The sequence below is a fragment of the Antennarius striatus genome, chromosome 12, assembly GCF_040054535.1.
Source record: "Antennarius striatus isolate MH-2024 chromosome 12, ASM4005453v1, whole genome shotgun sequence".
In the NCBI taxonomy this organism is placed as follows: domain Eukaryota; kingdom Metazoa; phylum Chordata; class Actinopteri; order Lophiiformes; family Antennariidae; genus Antennarius; species Antennarius striatus.
This window is the reverse complement of record NC_090787.1, coordinates 21987691-22004689: the sequence shown is the minus strand read 5'-3', so window position 1 is coordinate 22004689 and position 16999 is coordinate 21987691. Positions and strand designations below refer to the sequence as shown.

Here is a 16999-nt window from a genome sequence, read left to right as displayed (position 1 = left end):
TAAAGTGATTCCGTCCTGGTGATGAGCAGCCCCCCCGTCATGAAGAGTGTTTACATGCTCAGACTGCTGGTGTACCAGGACTCGTCGGGTCCGTGAGTCGTTCACGAACAGTTCTACATTGTTGTGTCTTTAGTCAGGAGGACCAATGAGAGACGAGCAGCGATTGTCACAGATAATTTATCGGGTCTCAGACCTGGGGAGGGACAGACTGAATTCTATCCTCAAGTAGCAGCTTTATGAAGAGTGAATTATGGGTGAGTAAACGCTCCACCCGTTCTCAGTGACATGGATACGGTGACCGGTCTGTGGTGGCTTATGGTGAGGAGGGGTATCAGAGGGGGTATCAGGGTGAACGCTCCCAGCACACTCGTCACACGGGGACAGTCCCTCTGGTCTCATTCAGGGGGGGGGGGGTGTACGTGACACCAGCGATCCACATGACCCCTGTTAAATCTGTGATATGTAGATGATACTGTGTTTTATTGGTGCTGGAGGAGTCGTGGTGATATCAGGTACAGTTGTGCATTCCAGGAGATTAGTGCGAGTGCTGTTTAGTCTCAGGAGCTGACCTCTGACCCTTCAGGGGTCTCCAGAAGCGCTCAGACAACTAAAGTCAGGTTAACTCAAATCCACTTCTGTTTTTACAAAAGATTTTGTCCCTCAGACCCCCAGACCCTTCACTGGTTTCTCCCCCAGACCCCCAGACCCTTCACTGGTTTCTCCCCCACACCCCCAGACCCTTCACTGGTTTCTCCCCCACACCCCCAGACCCTTCACTGGTTTCTCCCTCAGACCCCCAGACCCTTCACTGGTTTCTCCCTCAGACCCCCAGACCCTTCACTGGTTTCTCCCTCAGACCCACCAGACCCTTCACTGGTTTCTCCCCCAGACCCCCAGACCCTTCACTGGTTTCTCCCCCACACCCCCAGACCCTTCACTGGTTTCTCCCCCACACCCCCAGACCCTTCACTGGTTTCTCCCTCAGACCCCCAGACCCTTCACTGGTTTCTCCCTCAGACCCACCAGACCCTTCACTGGTTTCTCCCTCAGACCCCCAGACCCTTCACTGGTTTCTCCCTCAGACCCCCAGACCCTTCACTGGTTTCTCCCTCAGACCCCCAGACCCTTCACTGGTTTCTCCCTCAGACCCCCAGACCCTTCACTGGTTTCTCCCTCAGACCCCCAGACCCTTCACTGGTTTCTCCCTCAGACCCCCAGACCCTTCACTGATTGGTCCACTAACAACTTCATTCAGGTGTTCCTCTCAGGTGTTTCTCAGTCCAGGAGATCCAGAGTACTGGATGTATTCAGGTGTCATCAAGTTCCCATCAGTGTGAGTATTCATGATTGGCATGTTCACCACCATCTATTAGTGACATTAGTGACTACCTTCACTACCTGTAATGTCCCACATTGAATCTAATGAATAAACGTCACCAGAGAAGAAGAGAGAGTTTTTCTTTCCAGATCTTCTCTCTGGTCGTCCGGAAACACTCAGAGTCTCTGATCCCACCTGACGACTCCTGAGCTGCTGTTTCCTAATGCTGCTTAACTCAGACCACATTTCATCCAGAGACCCTCTCCTCTCACTGGCCGCTCCCCCCACACACACACACACCCCAGCCCCCCAGCCCTCTGAATTCTTGTGGCCCAGCATCTGGTTTGAATAGAGCGCTGTGTGCTACTGTGTTACCGACACAAGAGAGACTTCACTCTGGATCTTTCTTTTATCCTCGTCATCACTCTTCCTGTGTGTGTGTGTGTGTGTGTGTGTGTGTGTGTGTGTGTGTGTGTGTGTGTGTGTGTGTGTGTGTGTGTGTGTGTGTGTGTGTGTGTGTGTGTGTGTGTGTGTGTGTGTGTGTGTGTGTGTGTGTGTCGCTGCAGACGGAGGCCAGAGAGACCATCCCCAGGATGCTGGTGGAACTGGACCTGGGTCGCACAGAGAAGTGTGTGAGGGTGAACTCGGTGTCCAGCGGTCTGGCTGAAGCTGACCTGCAGGTCATCCTGCAGGGGGCGCTCCTCCCTCCGGCCATCATGTTACCGAAGGTGGAGGAGGTGACGGAGGTGCAGTGGGTGAGTCTCAGACATTTACATCCTTAACAAAGACTCCTGTAGTATTTCTTTTGTTAGCGTCCTGAATGGATCACTTAAAGAAGATTTCTGTCATAACCTCTATGAAGCGAAACAAACACTAGTACTGTGATATATGTCAAAGCTAATAACTCATTTACCGCTGAGAGTGGTAAAAAAAAACTGGTGCTTTTCCACAAAGTCATGAAGTAAAAGGATACCTGGGCAGCGTTCAAAGCAGCCACAACAAGCCCCCATCCCACCAGCAGGACCGGGACAGACGCTGCTGTTCTTGGCTGCTGCTCAACAACAGGATGACATTTCTCCAGATTAGCTTCAGAAGCTGATACCTTTGTGTAGCGACACATCGGAGCCTTCTGCCACGCTGACCCCCCCGGGGTCGGCCGACACTGGTTTCGTGTTCTGACTCTGAATGAATCAAATCAGAGTCAAAGCCATCAGAATGGATGAAAACATCCCGTAAACTTTATATTCACTTATTCATCATTCCATAAGGTTTGCATGCAAAGGTGAACGTGTGATTCTGATCTGAAGAACAAACTAAAGTCAGACCACAGACCCACCTGCTGTGGACCCTGTTCTGAAGATACCGCTTTAATTCTCCAAACACAAATCAATGACATGAAAATGATTCTATTTAAAACTGGTGCCATCGAACACACCAGGGCTTTGCTCCATGTCCATCTCAACTGGGCCTGTGCTGGGAGCGTGTGCTGGGAGCGTGTGCTGGGAGCGTGTGCTGGGAGCGTGTGCTGGGAGCATGTGCTGGGAGCGTGTGCTAGGCTTCACCGTCCCTCTGGCTTCCCATAAAGGTGCTGTACGGATGTCAGGTCACTAGAGGTCAGAGGACAGTGACATCATTAATGTGGGTCTTTATGATGAGCTCCATATGGAGGAGCAGGGCTGTCTGAATATTGTTCAGCCCTCCTGTCACACGTTCATACATCGGAAGCTCTCGACTGAAACACGTTCACTAAACTACATCAGTGATTGTTCCATCGTGTCGTCACGCTGAAAAGCTCTGGAACAGAGTTTAGTTATTAAAAGAGGACGAATAAAGAAGTCTGGCTTATAACACACACACACACACACACACACACACACACACACACACACACCCCACCACACACACACACACACACATATACACACACACACACACACGCACACACACATAAACACACACACACACACACACATAAACACACACACACACACACACACACACACACACATATACACACACACACACACACATACACACACATATACACACACACACACATATACACACACACACACACATAAACACACACACACACATAAACACACACACACACACACACACATACACACACACTTAGGAGTAGAGGCAGGAAGTTTTCAACTTGAGGTTTTAATTAGAACACATCTACTTCCTGTTGCCTTTTCTTTCTTCCACGTGTAATTGCTGACAGGTGTTCACTAATTCTTTCCCTTTGTTCAGCTTTTTCATGACTTAACGAAAGGAGCATTTAGACTATTTGAATTTCTGTGTTATTATTATTATTATTAACATTCTTATTCTTCTTCTTTTCCTTTCGGCTTTTCCCTTCAGGGGTCGCCACAGCGAATCAATTTCCTCCATCTAACCCTGTCTTCTCATCCTCTTCTCTCACACCAACTACCTTCATGTCCTCTTTCACTACATCCATAAACCTCCTCTTTGGTCTTCCTCTAGGCCTCCTGCCTGGCAGTTCAGAACTCAGCATCCTTCTACCAATATATTCACTATCTCTCCTCTGGACATGTCCAAACCATCTCAGTCTGGCCTCTCTGACTTTATCTCCAAAACCTCTAACATGTGCTGTCCCTCTGATGTACTCATTCCTGATCCTATCCATCCTGGTCACTCCCAGAGAGAACCTCAGCATCTTCATCTCTGCTACCTCCAGCTCTGTCTCCTGTCTTTTCCTCAGTGACACTGTCTCTAGACCAAACAACATCGCTGGTCTCACCACAGTTTTGTACACCTTTCCTTTCATTTTAGCTGAAACTCTTCTATCACACATCACACCTGACACTTTCCTCCACCCGTTCCATCCTGCCTGGACACGCTTCTTCACCTCTTTTCCACACTCTCCATTGCTCTGGACTGTTGATCCTAAGTACTTCAAATCCTCCACCTTCTTGATCTCTTCTCCCTGTAGCCTCACTCTTCCACTTGGGTCCCTCTCATTCACACACATGTACTCTGTCTTACTGCGGCTAACCTTCATTCCTCTCCTTTCCAGGACAAACCTCCACCTCTCTAGCTTCTCCTCCACCTGTTCCCTGCTCTCACTGCAGATCACAATGTCATCTGCAAACATCATAGTCCATGGAGATTCCTGTCTAACCTGGTCTGTCAGCCTGTCCATCACCATAGCAACAAGAAGGGGCTCAGAGCTGATCCCTGATGCAGTCCCACCTCCACCTTGAACTCCTCTGTCACACCTACACACACCTCACCACTGTCTTACAGTCCTCATACATGTCCTGCACCGCTCTAACATACTTCTCTGCCACTCCAGACTTCCTCATACAATACCACAGTTCCTCTCTGGACACCCTGTCATCAGCTTTCTCCAGATCTACAAAAACACAATGCAGCTCCCTCTGGCCTTCTCTGTACTTCTCTATCAACATCCTCAAAGCAAATACTGCATCTGTAGTACTCTTTTTTGGCATGAAACCATACTGCTGCTCACAAATGTTCACTTCTGCCCTTAGTCTAGCTTCCACTACTCTCTCCCATAACTTCATTGTATGGCTCATCAGCTTTATTCCTCTGTAGTTGCCACAACTCTGCACATCTCCCTTGTTCTTAAAAATGGGCACCAGCACACTTCTCCTCCATTCCTCAGGCATCTTCTCACTATCTAAGATCCTGTTGAACAACCCAGTCAGAAACTCTACCGCCACTTCTCCTAGACACTTCCATACCTCTACAGGTATATCATCAGGACCGACTGCCTTTCCACTCTTCATCCTCTTCAATACCCTCCTCACTTCATGCTGACTAATCTTTGCTACATCCTGGTCCACAACAGTCACCTCTTCTAGTCTTTGTTCTCTCTCATTTTCCACGTTCATCAGCTCTTCAAAGTACTCTTTCCATCTTCCCATCACACTACTGGCACCTGTCAATAGACTTCCATCCCTATCCTTAATCACCCTAACCTGCTGCACGTCCTTCCCATCTCTGTCTCTCTGTCTTGCCAACCGGTATAGATCAGTCTCTCCCTCCTTACTGTCCAACCTAGCATACAAGTCATCATAAGCTTCTTGTTTGGCCTTTGCTACCTCTACCTTCACCTTACGCTGCATCTCCCTGTACTCCTGTCTACTCTCCTCAGTCCTCTCAGTGTCCCACTTCTTCTTAGCTAACCTCTTTCTCTGTATACACTCCTGCACCTCCTCATTCCACCACCGAGTCTCCTTATCTACTTTCCTTCCAGATGACACACCAAGTACTCTCCTAACTGTCTCCCTGATCACATTAGCTGTAGTTGTCCAGTCATCTGGAAGCACCTCCTGACCACCCAGAGCCTGTCTTAACTCCTTCCTAAAAGTCCTGCAACACTCTTCCTTTTTCAGCTTCCACCATTTCGTCTTCTGCTCTGCCTTTGTCCTCTTCATCTTCCTTACCACCAGAGTCATCCTACACACCACCATCCTATGCTGTTTGGCTACACTCTCACCTACCACTACTTTGCAGTCACTGATCTCTTTCAGGTTACACCGTCTACACCAGATGTAGTCTACCTGTGTGCTCCTACCTCCACTCTTGTAGGTCACCCTATGTTCCTGCCTCTTCTGGAAGAAAGTATTCACTACAGCCATTTCCATCCTTTTTGCAAAGTCAACTACCATCTGTCCTTCTGCGTTCCTCTCCTGGATACCAAACCTGCCCATCACCTCCTCATCACCTCTGTTTCCTGCACCAACATGTCCATTGAAGTCTGCTCCAATGACAACTCTCTCACTTCTAGGCATGCTCTGCATCACTTCATCAAAGTCCAACCAGAATTTCTCCTTCTCCTCCAGCTCACATCCTACCTGTGGAGCATACCCACTAACAACATTGAACATCACACCTTCTATTTCTAGCTTCAGACTCATCACTCTATCCGACACTCTTTTTACCTCCAGGACATTCCTAACAAACTCCTCCTTCAAGATAACTCCTCCTCCATTTCTCTTCCCATCTACACCATGATAGAACAACTTGAACCCTGCTCCTAAACTTCTGGCCTTGCTACCTTTCCACCTGGTCTCCTGGACACACAGTATGTCTACCTTCCTCCTCTGCATCATGTCAACCAACTCTCTACCTTTTCCTGTCATAGTTCCAACATTCAACGTCCCTACTCTCAGTCCTATACTCTTGGTGTTCCTTTTCTCTTTCTTCGTGCGAACGCACTTTCCTCCTCTCCTTCTTCGACCAACAGTAATCCAATTTCCACCGGCGCCCTGTAGGTCAACAGCGCCGATGGCGGTCGTTGTTAACCCGGGCCTCGACCGATCCGGTATGGAAGTCATAGGTTTGATTCGCATCTTTGATTTGGCAAAAGTTTTACGCCGGATGCCCTTCCTGACGCAACCCTCTGTATTTATCCGGGCTTGAGACCGGCACAATAAGACACTGGCTTGTGTCCTCTTGCGGCTACATTTTATTATTAACATTATTATTATTATTATTATCATTATTATCATTATTATCATTATTATTATTAGTGGTAGTATTGTTGTTGTTATTATATTAATATTATATCGTTAATAATAATAATAATTACAATAAATAATAATAATAATAATGATAACAGTAATAATAACAAAAGCTATTTCACAGCTGCTTGTTTGCCACCGATACCCCCCACTATTATTCTGTTGTTGTTTTGGTGGTGTTTTCAGAGCTCGTTGTTTTTGTGTAGAACTGTTTGTCCACACGTGTCGTCACACATGCTCTTCTGAGGGCTGCGTGTTCATTCTTGTGTCGGTGTTGTGGGCTTGTGTCTGAGTTTCTTCACCGCTGTAAGGCCGTGCTGTAAATCCCTCACTTGTTTATTTTTCTCTTTTTTTATTGGTAGTGGCTCAGGAACCTCAGACTGATTTGTCGCTAAAAGATGGACTTGCTTGTTTCCCTTTGTGTGGAACCTTTAGCTGAGCCGGCCTCCTCTCCCCCAGCCCTTGTGTGACTGACAGGCCTTATTGGGCTGTAACAGGCGTAACTCCCTCCTTTGTCTGGGGACAATTCTCACACACATTGGGAGGCGTGTGCATTCTTTGCCCACCACACTATTTGGTGTGCAGCGGGACCCAAAGAATCGCACCCTGTCCTGCTCCTCCTCCTCCAGTTCCCGCCCCTCGTCCCTTTCTCCGCTCCCCCTCTGTGAAATGAACACTTCAGCAGGCCGGAAACATTTAATCTGGCCCCCTTTTGAAGAAAATTAATTGAAACTTGTCCCACTATAGCCTCCTTTCTGTGGCTCCATCTCGCCCGCCTTCTCCTTTCATGATCGGGAGGCAAAACTGCGGTTCTCCTCGTTTGGAGCCGGCTTTGAGCGGAGGAAGAGGTGTTATTTCTGTTTCTTTTCTTCACTTGGGTCTGAATGGCGTGCTTCTGAAAGCCGTTGGCGGCTAGAGGTTTGTGTTCCAGAGGAGCGTTGAACAAACACGACAGTGGTGCTCTTCAGTGGTGAATCAGGTCCTCTGGTGATCCGGAGTGGAGAGGCGTCTACACACAAACATGTCATCAGACACGTTTTATTCACGGGCGTCACGCTGAGCAGCGTTTGTTTTCCCCCAAACCGCCTGCACAACTTACTGGGGCCGCGTTCAGTGTGGGGGGGGGGGGCGTCTCTGTATGACATCACCTCCATCTCCCCATCCAGGTTCCTCTGCACAGAACAGGTCTATCTACACCCTGGTCTCACACTCCCTCTCGGACCCCCCCACCCCCATCTCTTCCTGTGTTAGCGAGGGAGGGGGGATATTATGCTAAGCCCCCAGCGTTAGTTTTATGTTGCCATAGCAGCCCTGCTCCCACAGGGTTGTGACCTCAGATGATTACAGTACAAAGCCCATTGGTCCCCAAAGCGCTTTGAAGACGGAGCGTCTTTGATGGTTTGTATTTATGCAAATCTCTCAGATATGATTTATCCAACTGAGATTGAATGGAGATGATTAAAATTACCCCGATTTCTGAAATCCTTCAATGGAGGCCCTCTCTTTCACTGCAATGGCCACTGCAAGCGCGGGGGTAATTCTGCTCTTGGTTTAAAAAATAGCCCCGTCGTACCTGAGGTTATTTCTATCTGTCGTCCCCCCCGTGTCAAAGAGAGAGCAGGAAGAAAGGAGAGGAGGGGGGACATGGAGTCGGACATTTCTGCTCTCTCCTCTCTTTCTGACTGGCTTTGAAAGGAAATATCTGACGGAGGGGGCTTTTGTGTGTTTCCAGATGATAGATTTTGGAATTTGGGCGACCCCACTGGCAGCCCAGGGCCAGCTGTGAACCGGTCTCCTGGAAAACATTGAAATGCTTTGGTCTTCAAAGAATTAAAGTTGGATTTAAAGCCCTACTTAGGTGAGCGTGCATATTAGCAGGAGTCGTTCAGAATAAAGGCCTCAGAGCATCACACCCTCTCCTCCATGTTCCCTGCCATGGAGGGGGGGGGCAGAGTACTGCAAAGACACCCCAAATCTTGTTTCTTCTCCCCTTTTTGGTATTTTGTTCCGTCTTTGGTTGGCCATGCGTGTGCGTGTGCGTGTGTGCATTAACATGTGTGTGTCTCAGGGGAGCTCCTGCTGCAGCTCTGAAAAAAGGAAGCGCTTCAAACGGGGGGGAACCCTGGTGATAATGTAAAATATTTCATTCCCCCCGCTTGTGTTACCTCTCTCCTGCGCTCTGGTCGGCGTTTGAACCCGGGTAGATTTGTTTCTGAATAACAACTGAATGCAGATAATAAATGTGTCAAGTGTGTCATCAGAAGCGAGGCTTCATGTTCACGTTTCCTTTCCTCCCCCGTCTGTTTGGCCCCACTGTGAATTTTGAAGATGTGTCATATGGCGTCTTTTTTTTTTGGACTGGAGCGTTTCTTTCTTCCTCATTTAAATGGAGTGAAGCGGTAGCCTCGTCCTCAGTGTGGGGTTCCTCTGCTCTCGTTCGTGTCACCGACAACACGCTTCACCACATGTTCTGCAGCAGATCCAGACCAGCAGAGGTTTGTTAGACGGTCGGTCTCATGATGGACGTCACCATGTGTAACAGAATATATAAATGTGTAATAGATATGTATAAACGTGTAATAAATGTATATAAATGTGACGAGTGCTTTGCAGTGATTGTTGTGGACGTTATGGGTTGCTGTTGATGAGGCCGTCTCCTGTCTTTAGTTTGTTGACAGGTTTCGGAGCAGCCTGGGGGGCCGTCGGCTGACGGAACCCGTTCGCCTCGTCACCTTTGTGGAGACGGCTGTGGGTCTGCTCAATTTTAAGGTAGATTACAAACAAACCCCCCAAAATTGCCTGCGTCAGATATTTTGCTGTTTGTCAGTTGTTCACTCGAGATTAAAGAGTGTGTCAGCGGGATGAGGACTTCAAGTGTCCAGAATGGAGTGGGGGGGGCGCTCTGGGACGGTCCTTTGTTTCCTGTCTGTGTCCCAGCAGACTCTGACGCTTTTTAATTAGAATCTTTAATATCAGAGTGAAAGAAGTTCTCATGATATCTTGGTGAGCATCAAAGCGTTCTGTGTTCTGGTCCATCACACCTTCATCTGGGGGGGGCGTGAGCCGGGGGTCAGGACGTCAGCCACAAACCAGCTGCTTCTGCTTTCATTTGTCTTCACTTCTGATTCTCTGTCTGTGGTCATGTGTGTGTTTATTTAATGTGTGTGTCGTGATGGAGATGATGGTCTGTCTGCGTTCCTGAACACCCCGTGTCTCAAGACTCAACACACCTTACACACACACACACACACACACACACACAGACACACACACACACACACACACACACACACAGACACACACACACACACACACACACACACACACACACACACACACACAGACACACACACACACACAGTCACACACAGACACACACAGACACAGACACACACACACACACACACACACACACACACACAGACACACACACACACACACACACACACACACACAGACACACACACACAGACACACACACACACACAGTCACACACAGACACACACAGACACAGACACACACACACACACACACACACACACACACACACACACACACACACACACACAGTCACACACACACACACACACACAGACACAGACACACACAGACACAGACACACACACACACACAGACACAGACACACACACACACAGAGACACACACACACACACACACACACACACACACACACACACACACACACACGACAGGAGCGTGGTGTGGTTTGTAGTGAAAACACATCCGTCTGTCTGATGAATGGAAGCTGTTTAGTATTTAATTAATGTTAATATTAACATTCCTCATGAGATCAGTTTGTTAATTAGTCAAATCTGGACCAGCGGTTATATATCTCAGGTTTTTATCTACTAATTCAGTTCCTGCCTGAATTTACTCACTTTTTAAATGTATAATTTATGTATTTAACAAAATGATTTAACTTTTATTACCTTGTTTTGGTGAGTCATGCAAAAACTTCTGCACAAATTCACTTTTAATCCAGATTAAAGTGTTTAGAACCAAAGTGTTGCTATAATCTTCTGACTCAGCTGAATGTGAGTTCAGTGGATTAAATCCTGATCACTGGAATATCGTAGATTACCGGAATAAAAACAGGTTTGCGTTTGTTTCCGCAACTTCCTGCTTTGCCCCCTCCCTCCCTGAACTCATCCTGTGTTTGTACTCTAGGGGGTATGTGAGGAGATCCGTCGGCTCGCCCCCCAGGCCGGCCTCCTCCATGACGGCGTGGTGTTCGGCTCAGACGACTTCTGCGCCAGCATAGGTCATTAGCTCCGCCTCCTCCTGATGGTGATGCGTTTCCTGTCCACATGTCCGACCCTTCATCACAATGTCTCTGAATAAATAAAGACACGTTTAAAGTCCCCCCCCCCCCCCCCCATTGACCTGATCCGTGTTTAAAGAGGCTTCAGGTTTATTTAAACTCTGACCATGAGGTGTGAGGAGTTCCTCAGTGCAGCTGATCTTCTGGCTTCTGTCCCTCATCATCATCATCATAATCATCGTCATCATCATCATCATCATCTGCACCTCATCCCATCGTGTTTATCTGCCCCTCCACTCAGCCCTCATACGTCTGTTGTTGCCCCGGGGCTTTAGGCGCCACCCGGACCGAGGGCGCGGGGGAGCTTCTGTACGCGCGGCAGAAGGTGGTGGTGACCTCCAAGGCGTTCGGGCTGCAGGCCATCGACCTGGTCCACATCGACTACAAGGACCTGGGGGGCCTGAGGCGACAAGCCAGAGAGGGGGCGCTCATGGGCTTCACAGGTAACGTGTGTCACACCTGACGTGACCTTAACGTGTGTGTGGACACCTCCTGCTGCTCCTAGTGTGTGTGTGTGTGTGTTTGATGGACTTCACCTGATCCTCAGGAAACATTGGTGCAGGTTTCTCACCGGCCCCCGGCTCCTGCGTGGGGTTCCTCCTGTGACGAGACGTATGATTAAAGTTTATTTTGATGCTGGGGGGGGTTCATTCATATTTAACACCGATATATTTTTTACAACAAACTCATTGTTATTTTTTGCTATTTGAATGCAGCTGAAATAAATTCTGAACAATTTCCTCTTAAATGTTTGTCTGACATTCATGTTCCACCTGCAGGACGGCTGGAGACTACCTGTGTGTGGAAACCAGTGTGTGGCGACGAATTAGGGCTGTTAGGAGGAAAAAGAGGAGTTACTGTAGCCAGGCAACTGTGTGTGTGTGTGTGTGTGTGTGTGTGTGTGTGTGTGTGTGTGTGTGTGTGTGTGTGTGTGTGTGTGTGTGTGTGTGTGTGTGTGTGTGTGTGTGTGTGTGTGTGTGTGTGTGTGTGTGTGTGTGTACATATAACAGGCCACAGAAAGAAGGGCAACCTGTTCCAAAATTGGATGTTTCAGTTAATCCTCCTTTTCTTTATTTCTATATATTTTGTGTTTGTTTTTTAATCACATTTTTATTCCATAATCCTTCATATTCTGGATCCACATAAACTGACTAGAGAGGTTGTTGGTGCATGGATTCATTCAATAGATTTATTTATTTTATTTTTTATTTTCGGCAATTTGTCAACTTGACATCGTAAAGATAACTATAAAATATGAACACGTTTCTGGAGCTGTAGAACTGTGAGTCCTTGAGTGAATCTCACCTCACAGGTGGTTTATTTAAGGACTCAGGATTGGTTGGAATCATCAGCATCAGAGATGTGTAGTGGACACACAACATGTGTGATTCATAAGAGGAACAGATTTAACAGCTAATAATGGAAACGGGCTGAGAATGAAATAAAGAGTTTGAAATGGAACAGCACCGTTCAGAGCGGTGGATTAGTGTTAAAGCCACTCTGTAATCTGCATTAGCAGCTGTTACTGGAGGAGTGTGTTCAGTAATAACACACTCCGTCCAGGAGCTGCTACCTGTGCACTGATAATCCACCTGGTGACACATAATCCAGATCAGAGTCCATTAGCAGGACGACGAACACGCCGCTGACATACAAGGGTCTGAACATATAACACGTATTAAACGTGTGTGTGAGGGGTTTAAAGGGTTAATCACGTCCGTCTCTGTTTAAACATTCACCTCCACTTCACACAGCGGCTCCACAAAACCCACTTCTGTCCCCAGGACCCCTCCATCATCCGCCTCACAGCACTTTGCTAAATAGCTATCATCCAATCAAATGTCAGCTCCACACGGCAGGCTGTGATTGGCTGGAGGGCATGAGCGATGCCTGATCGGAGAACCAATGGGGTGTAACCGAGGGCACCTGAGTCACCCCGGCTGTTTCTGTACCCTGTCATTCTGTTGTCACACACGCACGCACACACACACACACGCACGCACGCACACACACATGTCCTCTTTGACTGTATTTAAGCCTGTCTGAGTGTAGAAACACACTCCCGTCTGCAGCCCACAAGAAAAACAGGTGGCAGAGAGAACGACGAAGAGAACACACACACACACACACACACACACACACACACACAGACACACACACAGACACACGCTCATGTTCTGCAGTGTGACCCTCTGCAGCAGCATAAGTCTGAAGTCACAGTTTATTGAATTATACACTCATCTAGTAATCTAATAATCCAGCCGTCAGATCCAGTCTGCTGGTTGTGTGTGTGTGTGTGTGTGTGTGTGTGTGTGTGTGTGTGTGTGTGTGTGTGTGTGTGTGTGTGTGTGTGTGTGTGTGTGTGTGTGTGTGTGTGTGTGTGTGTGTGTGTGAGAGAGGTTAACCCAGGTGAGTGTAGCCGGATGAAGGGAATGGTTCTCTCCTCCATCCCAGCCCGTCTCTCCTCCTGTCTCCTGGGGGGGGGGGTATTTTCAATTGAAGGGTTTTTCTGTCGGGGACAGCAGTGTGTTCCTGCTGCCTCCGCTGAGCCGTCGTTCAGACGCTTCATAACCTGAATTTACAGAGACTAGTTTGACCTGTGACTGTACTGGGATTACGTCTGTGTGTTAGTCACGTTTAACTGGGGGAGGTGTGAGGATGAGGAGTGTGACACACAACCTTATATCCATGTTAGGCTTCAGGTGTGACACAAGGACTGGTCGTTTCATGGCCGTTGTTCAGGTAATAACACAGTAATAATACTTTTTTTTCCAGGTAATAAAACAGTCATAATACTTTTTTTTTCAGGTAATAAAACGATAATACATTTTTTTCAGGTAATAATAGAGTAATAATTTTTTTTCAGGTAATAACAGTCATAATACATGTTTCAGGTAATTAAACAATAATTTTTTCAGGTAATAACACAGTAATAATAAATTTTTCAGGTAATAAAACAATAAAAAAAATTTCAGGTATTAACACAGTAATAATACATTTTTTCAGGTATTAACACAGTAATACATTTTTTCAGGTATTAACACAGTAATAATACATTTTTTCAGGTATTAACACAGTAATACATTTTTTCAGGTATTAACACAGTAATAATACATTTTTTAAGATGGTCACAGATGTAACAATTATTCTATTGATGCTTTTCTTTACAGTATAAATTTACGTTGTCAAATAAAATGTGCAGAAGGTTTCTTTGCCCCGTGGGGGGGTAAACATGACAACGGCCTTCTGTCCTGCGCTGCCGTCAGACGCCCCTCCACACCAGAGGCCAGCTCACACATTTCCCTCTCCTGCATTTCCTGTTTCCTCTCTGCTGATATTTTTTTCATCCAATCTGGACAGATTTTTGTATTTTCTTTTCAATAGAAAATCAAGATTGTTATTATTAATTGGGAGTTGTTTTTTTTATTAAAACCAGACTGAAATTCTTCTGATGTGAGGACACAGATTTGTGTTTATTTCCCGCAGGTAAGCAGGTCATCCACCCGGGGCAGGTCCAGGTGGTGCAGGAGGAGTTCTCCCCCCACCCTCAGAGGGTCCAGTGGGCCACAGAGCTCATCGCTGCCTTCGAACAGCACCAGAAAGAGGGAAAGGTGACCATAACGTCCTGGGGGGGTTCCATCACTTCAGTGTCTCCGGCTGGAATATTTCACCACAGAGGTTCAATAATCACTGCTGAGATTATCTGGGCTTCAATGCTGTTTAAACCAACATTGATAATCTGAGAGACGGTTGTGTAATTTGCTGAGCCCACAGTGGTGTAAACAGATGATGCCCATCATTCTTTATTACACTACATGTTTCTGGGATTTCCCCTCAGATTATAATCTCATTTAATGTCACTTGAGTAATTAGATAAAATCAGTTTCATCACTCTTTCAGATAGTGGAGCAGCTTTTGCTGACTAAAACTTTGTGTTGTGTGTGTGCAGGGCGACACACTGTGTGTGTCTGCTGTGGGGGGCTCGGACCGCTCGTTTGCGTTCCCACTGACACCGTAGTCCCACAGAAATACATACTGTACACCCCTGGTGGCTCTCAGAGCCAATTAGATGTACAATATTATTGTACCTAATTTAGTGCATGGCTGGATCCTGTGTGTGGATCTCTGTGGGCGATCAGCTGATGGAACACAATCTGCCCCAACTCCCCCTGCCAGGGCTGTTCCTCAGCGCCGCCCGAGGGAGTCATGTCCTACCCATCCCTCTGCCACGCTGTGTGTGTGTGTGTGTGTGTGTGTGTGTGTGTGTGTGTGTGTGTGTGTGTGTGTGTGTGTGTGTGTGTTGGGTCAGTTCCTTTCTTTTACAGAACGACAGGTGCTTTATTTTCTTAATTCCTCCCTCCAGCTATTGACTCTATTGACTCTATTGACTCTATTGACTCTATTGACTCTATTGACTCTATTGACTCTATATGTATTGATTTTATAAAATAGTTTATTCATCTAAATTTTTATTCAGTTGTTGTTGCATTTTTTTCTGTTTCCTATAATGAAGTGTTTATTTTGTATTATTTGTTCCACCTTAAAGGTGACATGAAACACCTCTAATCACTGCTAAGACACCCCTGAACGTCTCTCTGCTCAGGGTGCGTTCACGTTCCGTGGAGTCATGATCGACCTGCCGGCGCTCAAACAGGCCCAGAACATCATCAGCCTGTCCGTCGCCGTGACGCAGACACAACTGGAGGAGGAGTCGTCTAGAGGCTGATGGGAGAGGAGACGCCGCCACGTTCATGACTAAAACAACGCTTCTGGAAACTTTTTCTGTCCTTTTCAGACCCCAGATTGTGGTGGAGACTCGATTTTACTGATGTCTGACATCAAATCCACACTTGGAGTGTTTCAGAGCAGGAGAGTCGTTGTTGTGACACGTGTGAAATAAAACGTACAAACATCGGGCGGTGTGTTCATACCATGGGTTAACACCCTGTGTGTGTGTGTGTGTGTGTGTGTGTGTGTGTGTGTGTGTGTGTGTGTGTGTGTGTGTGTGTGTGTGTGTGTGTGTGTGTGTGTGTGTGTGTGTGTGTGTGTGTGTGTGTGTGTGTGTGTGTGTGTGTGTGTGTGTGTGTGTGTGTGTGTGTGTGTGTGCCCCCGTCTGCAGGTCATGATGGACAATCATCTCTGTGGTCCAGGCAGCTGCTGGGGGGTAGACACACACAACCACCACTGTTGGGGTTCTCCTCATTGGGCCCCAGTCTTCAGACTCTGACTTAGACTCAGACTTAGACTCTGACTCAGACTCAGACTCTGACTTAGACTCTGACTCAGACTCTGATTTAGAGTCTGACTCTGACTTAGACTCTGATTTGGACTCTGATTTAGACTCTGACTCTGATTTAAACTCTGATTTAGACTCTGACTGAGACTCTGACTCTGACTCTGACTTAGACTCTGACTCTGACTCCATCCGGGCAGCTTCTTCAAACATTATTTCCTCAGTCTATTAAAGATAACCTCAGTCGTGTCTCCGTCTCACACACACACACACACGTGTGTGTGTGTGCTCCTCTGACTCCAGACAGTCAAGTGGGGGGGTGTCAGGGGCAGATTAGTGGCCGTGTTGCTCCACAGACCAGGACTCAGGCTTTGTCTCTCTGGTGTGGATGGGAGGATAATTGGGGGGGTGTTGAATGGTTTATAGTGCCATTGGTGACCATGGTAATGAAAGGCACCCCCCCCCCCGTCTGCGGTACTGTATGAGCTACTGTGTCAGGGACAGGATGGGGGTGCGTGCCAGACCAGACCAGGAACAAAGATGGAACCCAGCCCAAACACCCACGGAGCGGTGTGGAATTTGG

The 16999-nt window shown here is 47.3% G+C and overlaps 1 protein-coding gene across 4 annotated transcripts in view; it reads left to right on the top strand.

Annotated features, from left to right (window-relative positions):
* The window catches only part of clybl (citrate lyase beta like), a 66062-nt gene extending 49965 nt beyond the window's left edge, over positions 1 to 16097 (top strand). The window contains exons 3-8 of one of the 4 annotated variants that reach the window (XM_068329939.1): positions 1885 to 2073; positions 9508 to 9609; positions 11030 to 11123; positions 11459 to 11626; positions 14670 to 14794; positions 15787 to 16097. In XM_068329939.1, coding sequence (XP_068186040.1) covers positions 1885 to 2073; positions 9508 to 9609; positions 11030 to 11123; positions 11459 to 11626; positions 14670 to 14794; positions 15787 to 15909 — 801 coding nt within the window. In that variant the 3' untranslated portion in view covers positions 15910 to 16097. Of the gene's footprint in view, positions 1 to 1884; positions 2074 to 7776; positions 9336 to 9507; positions 9610 to 11029; positions 11124 to 11458; positions 11627 to 11730; positions 11796 to 11962; positions 12075 to 14669; positions 14795 to 15786 lie in introns of those variants that run through there. The other 3 variants (XM_068329941.1, XM_068329942.1, XM_068329940.1) reach the window with 3 other exon arrangements.
* Positions 16098 to 16999: the final 902 nt, after the last annotated feature.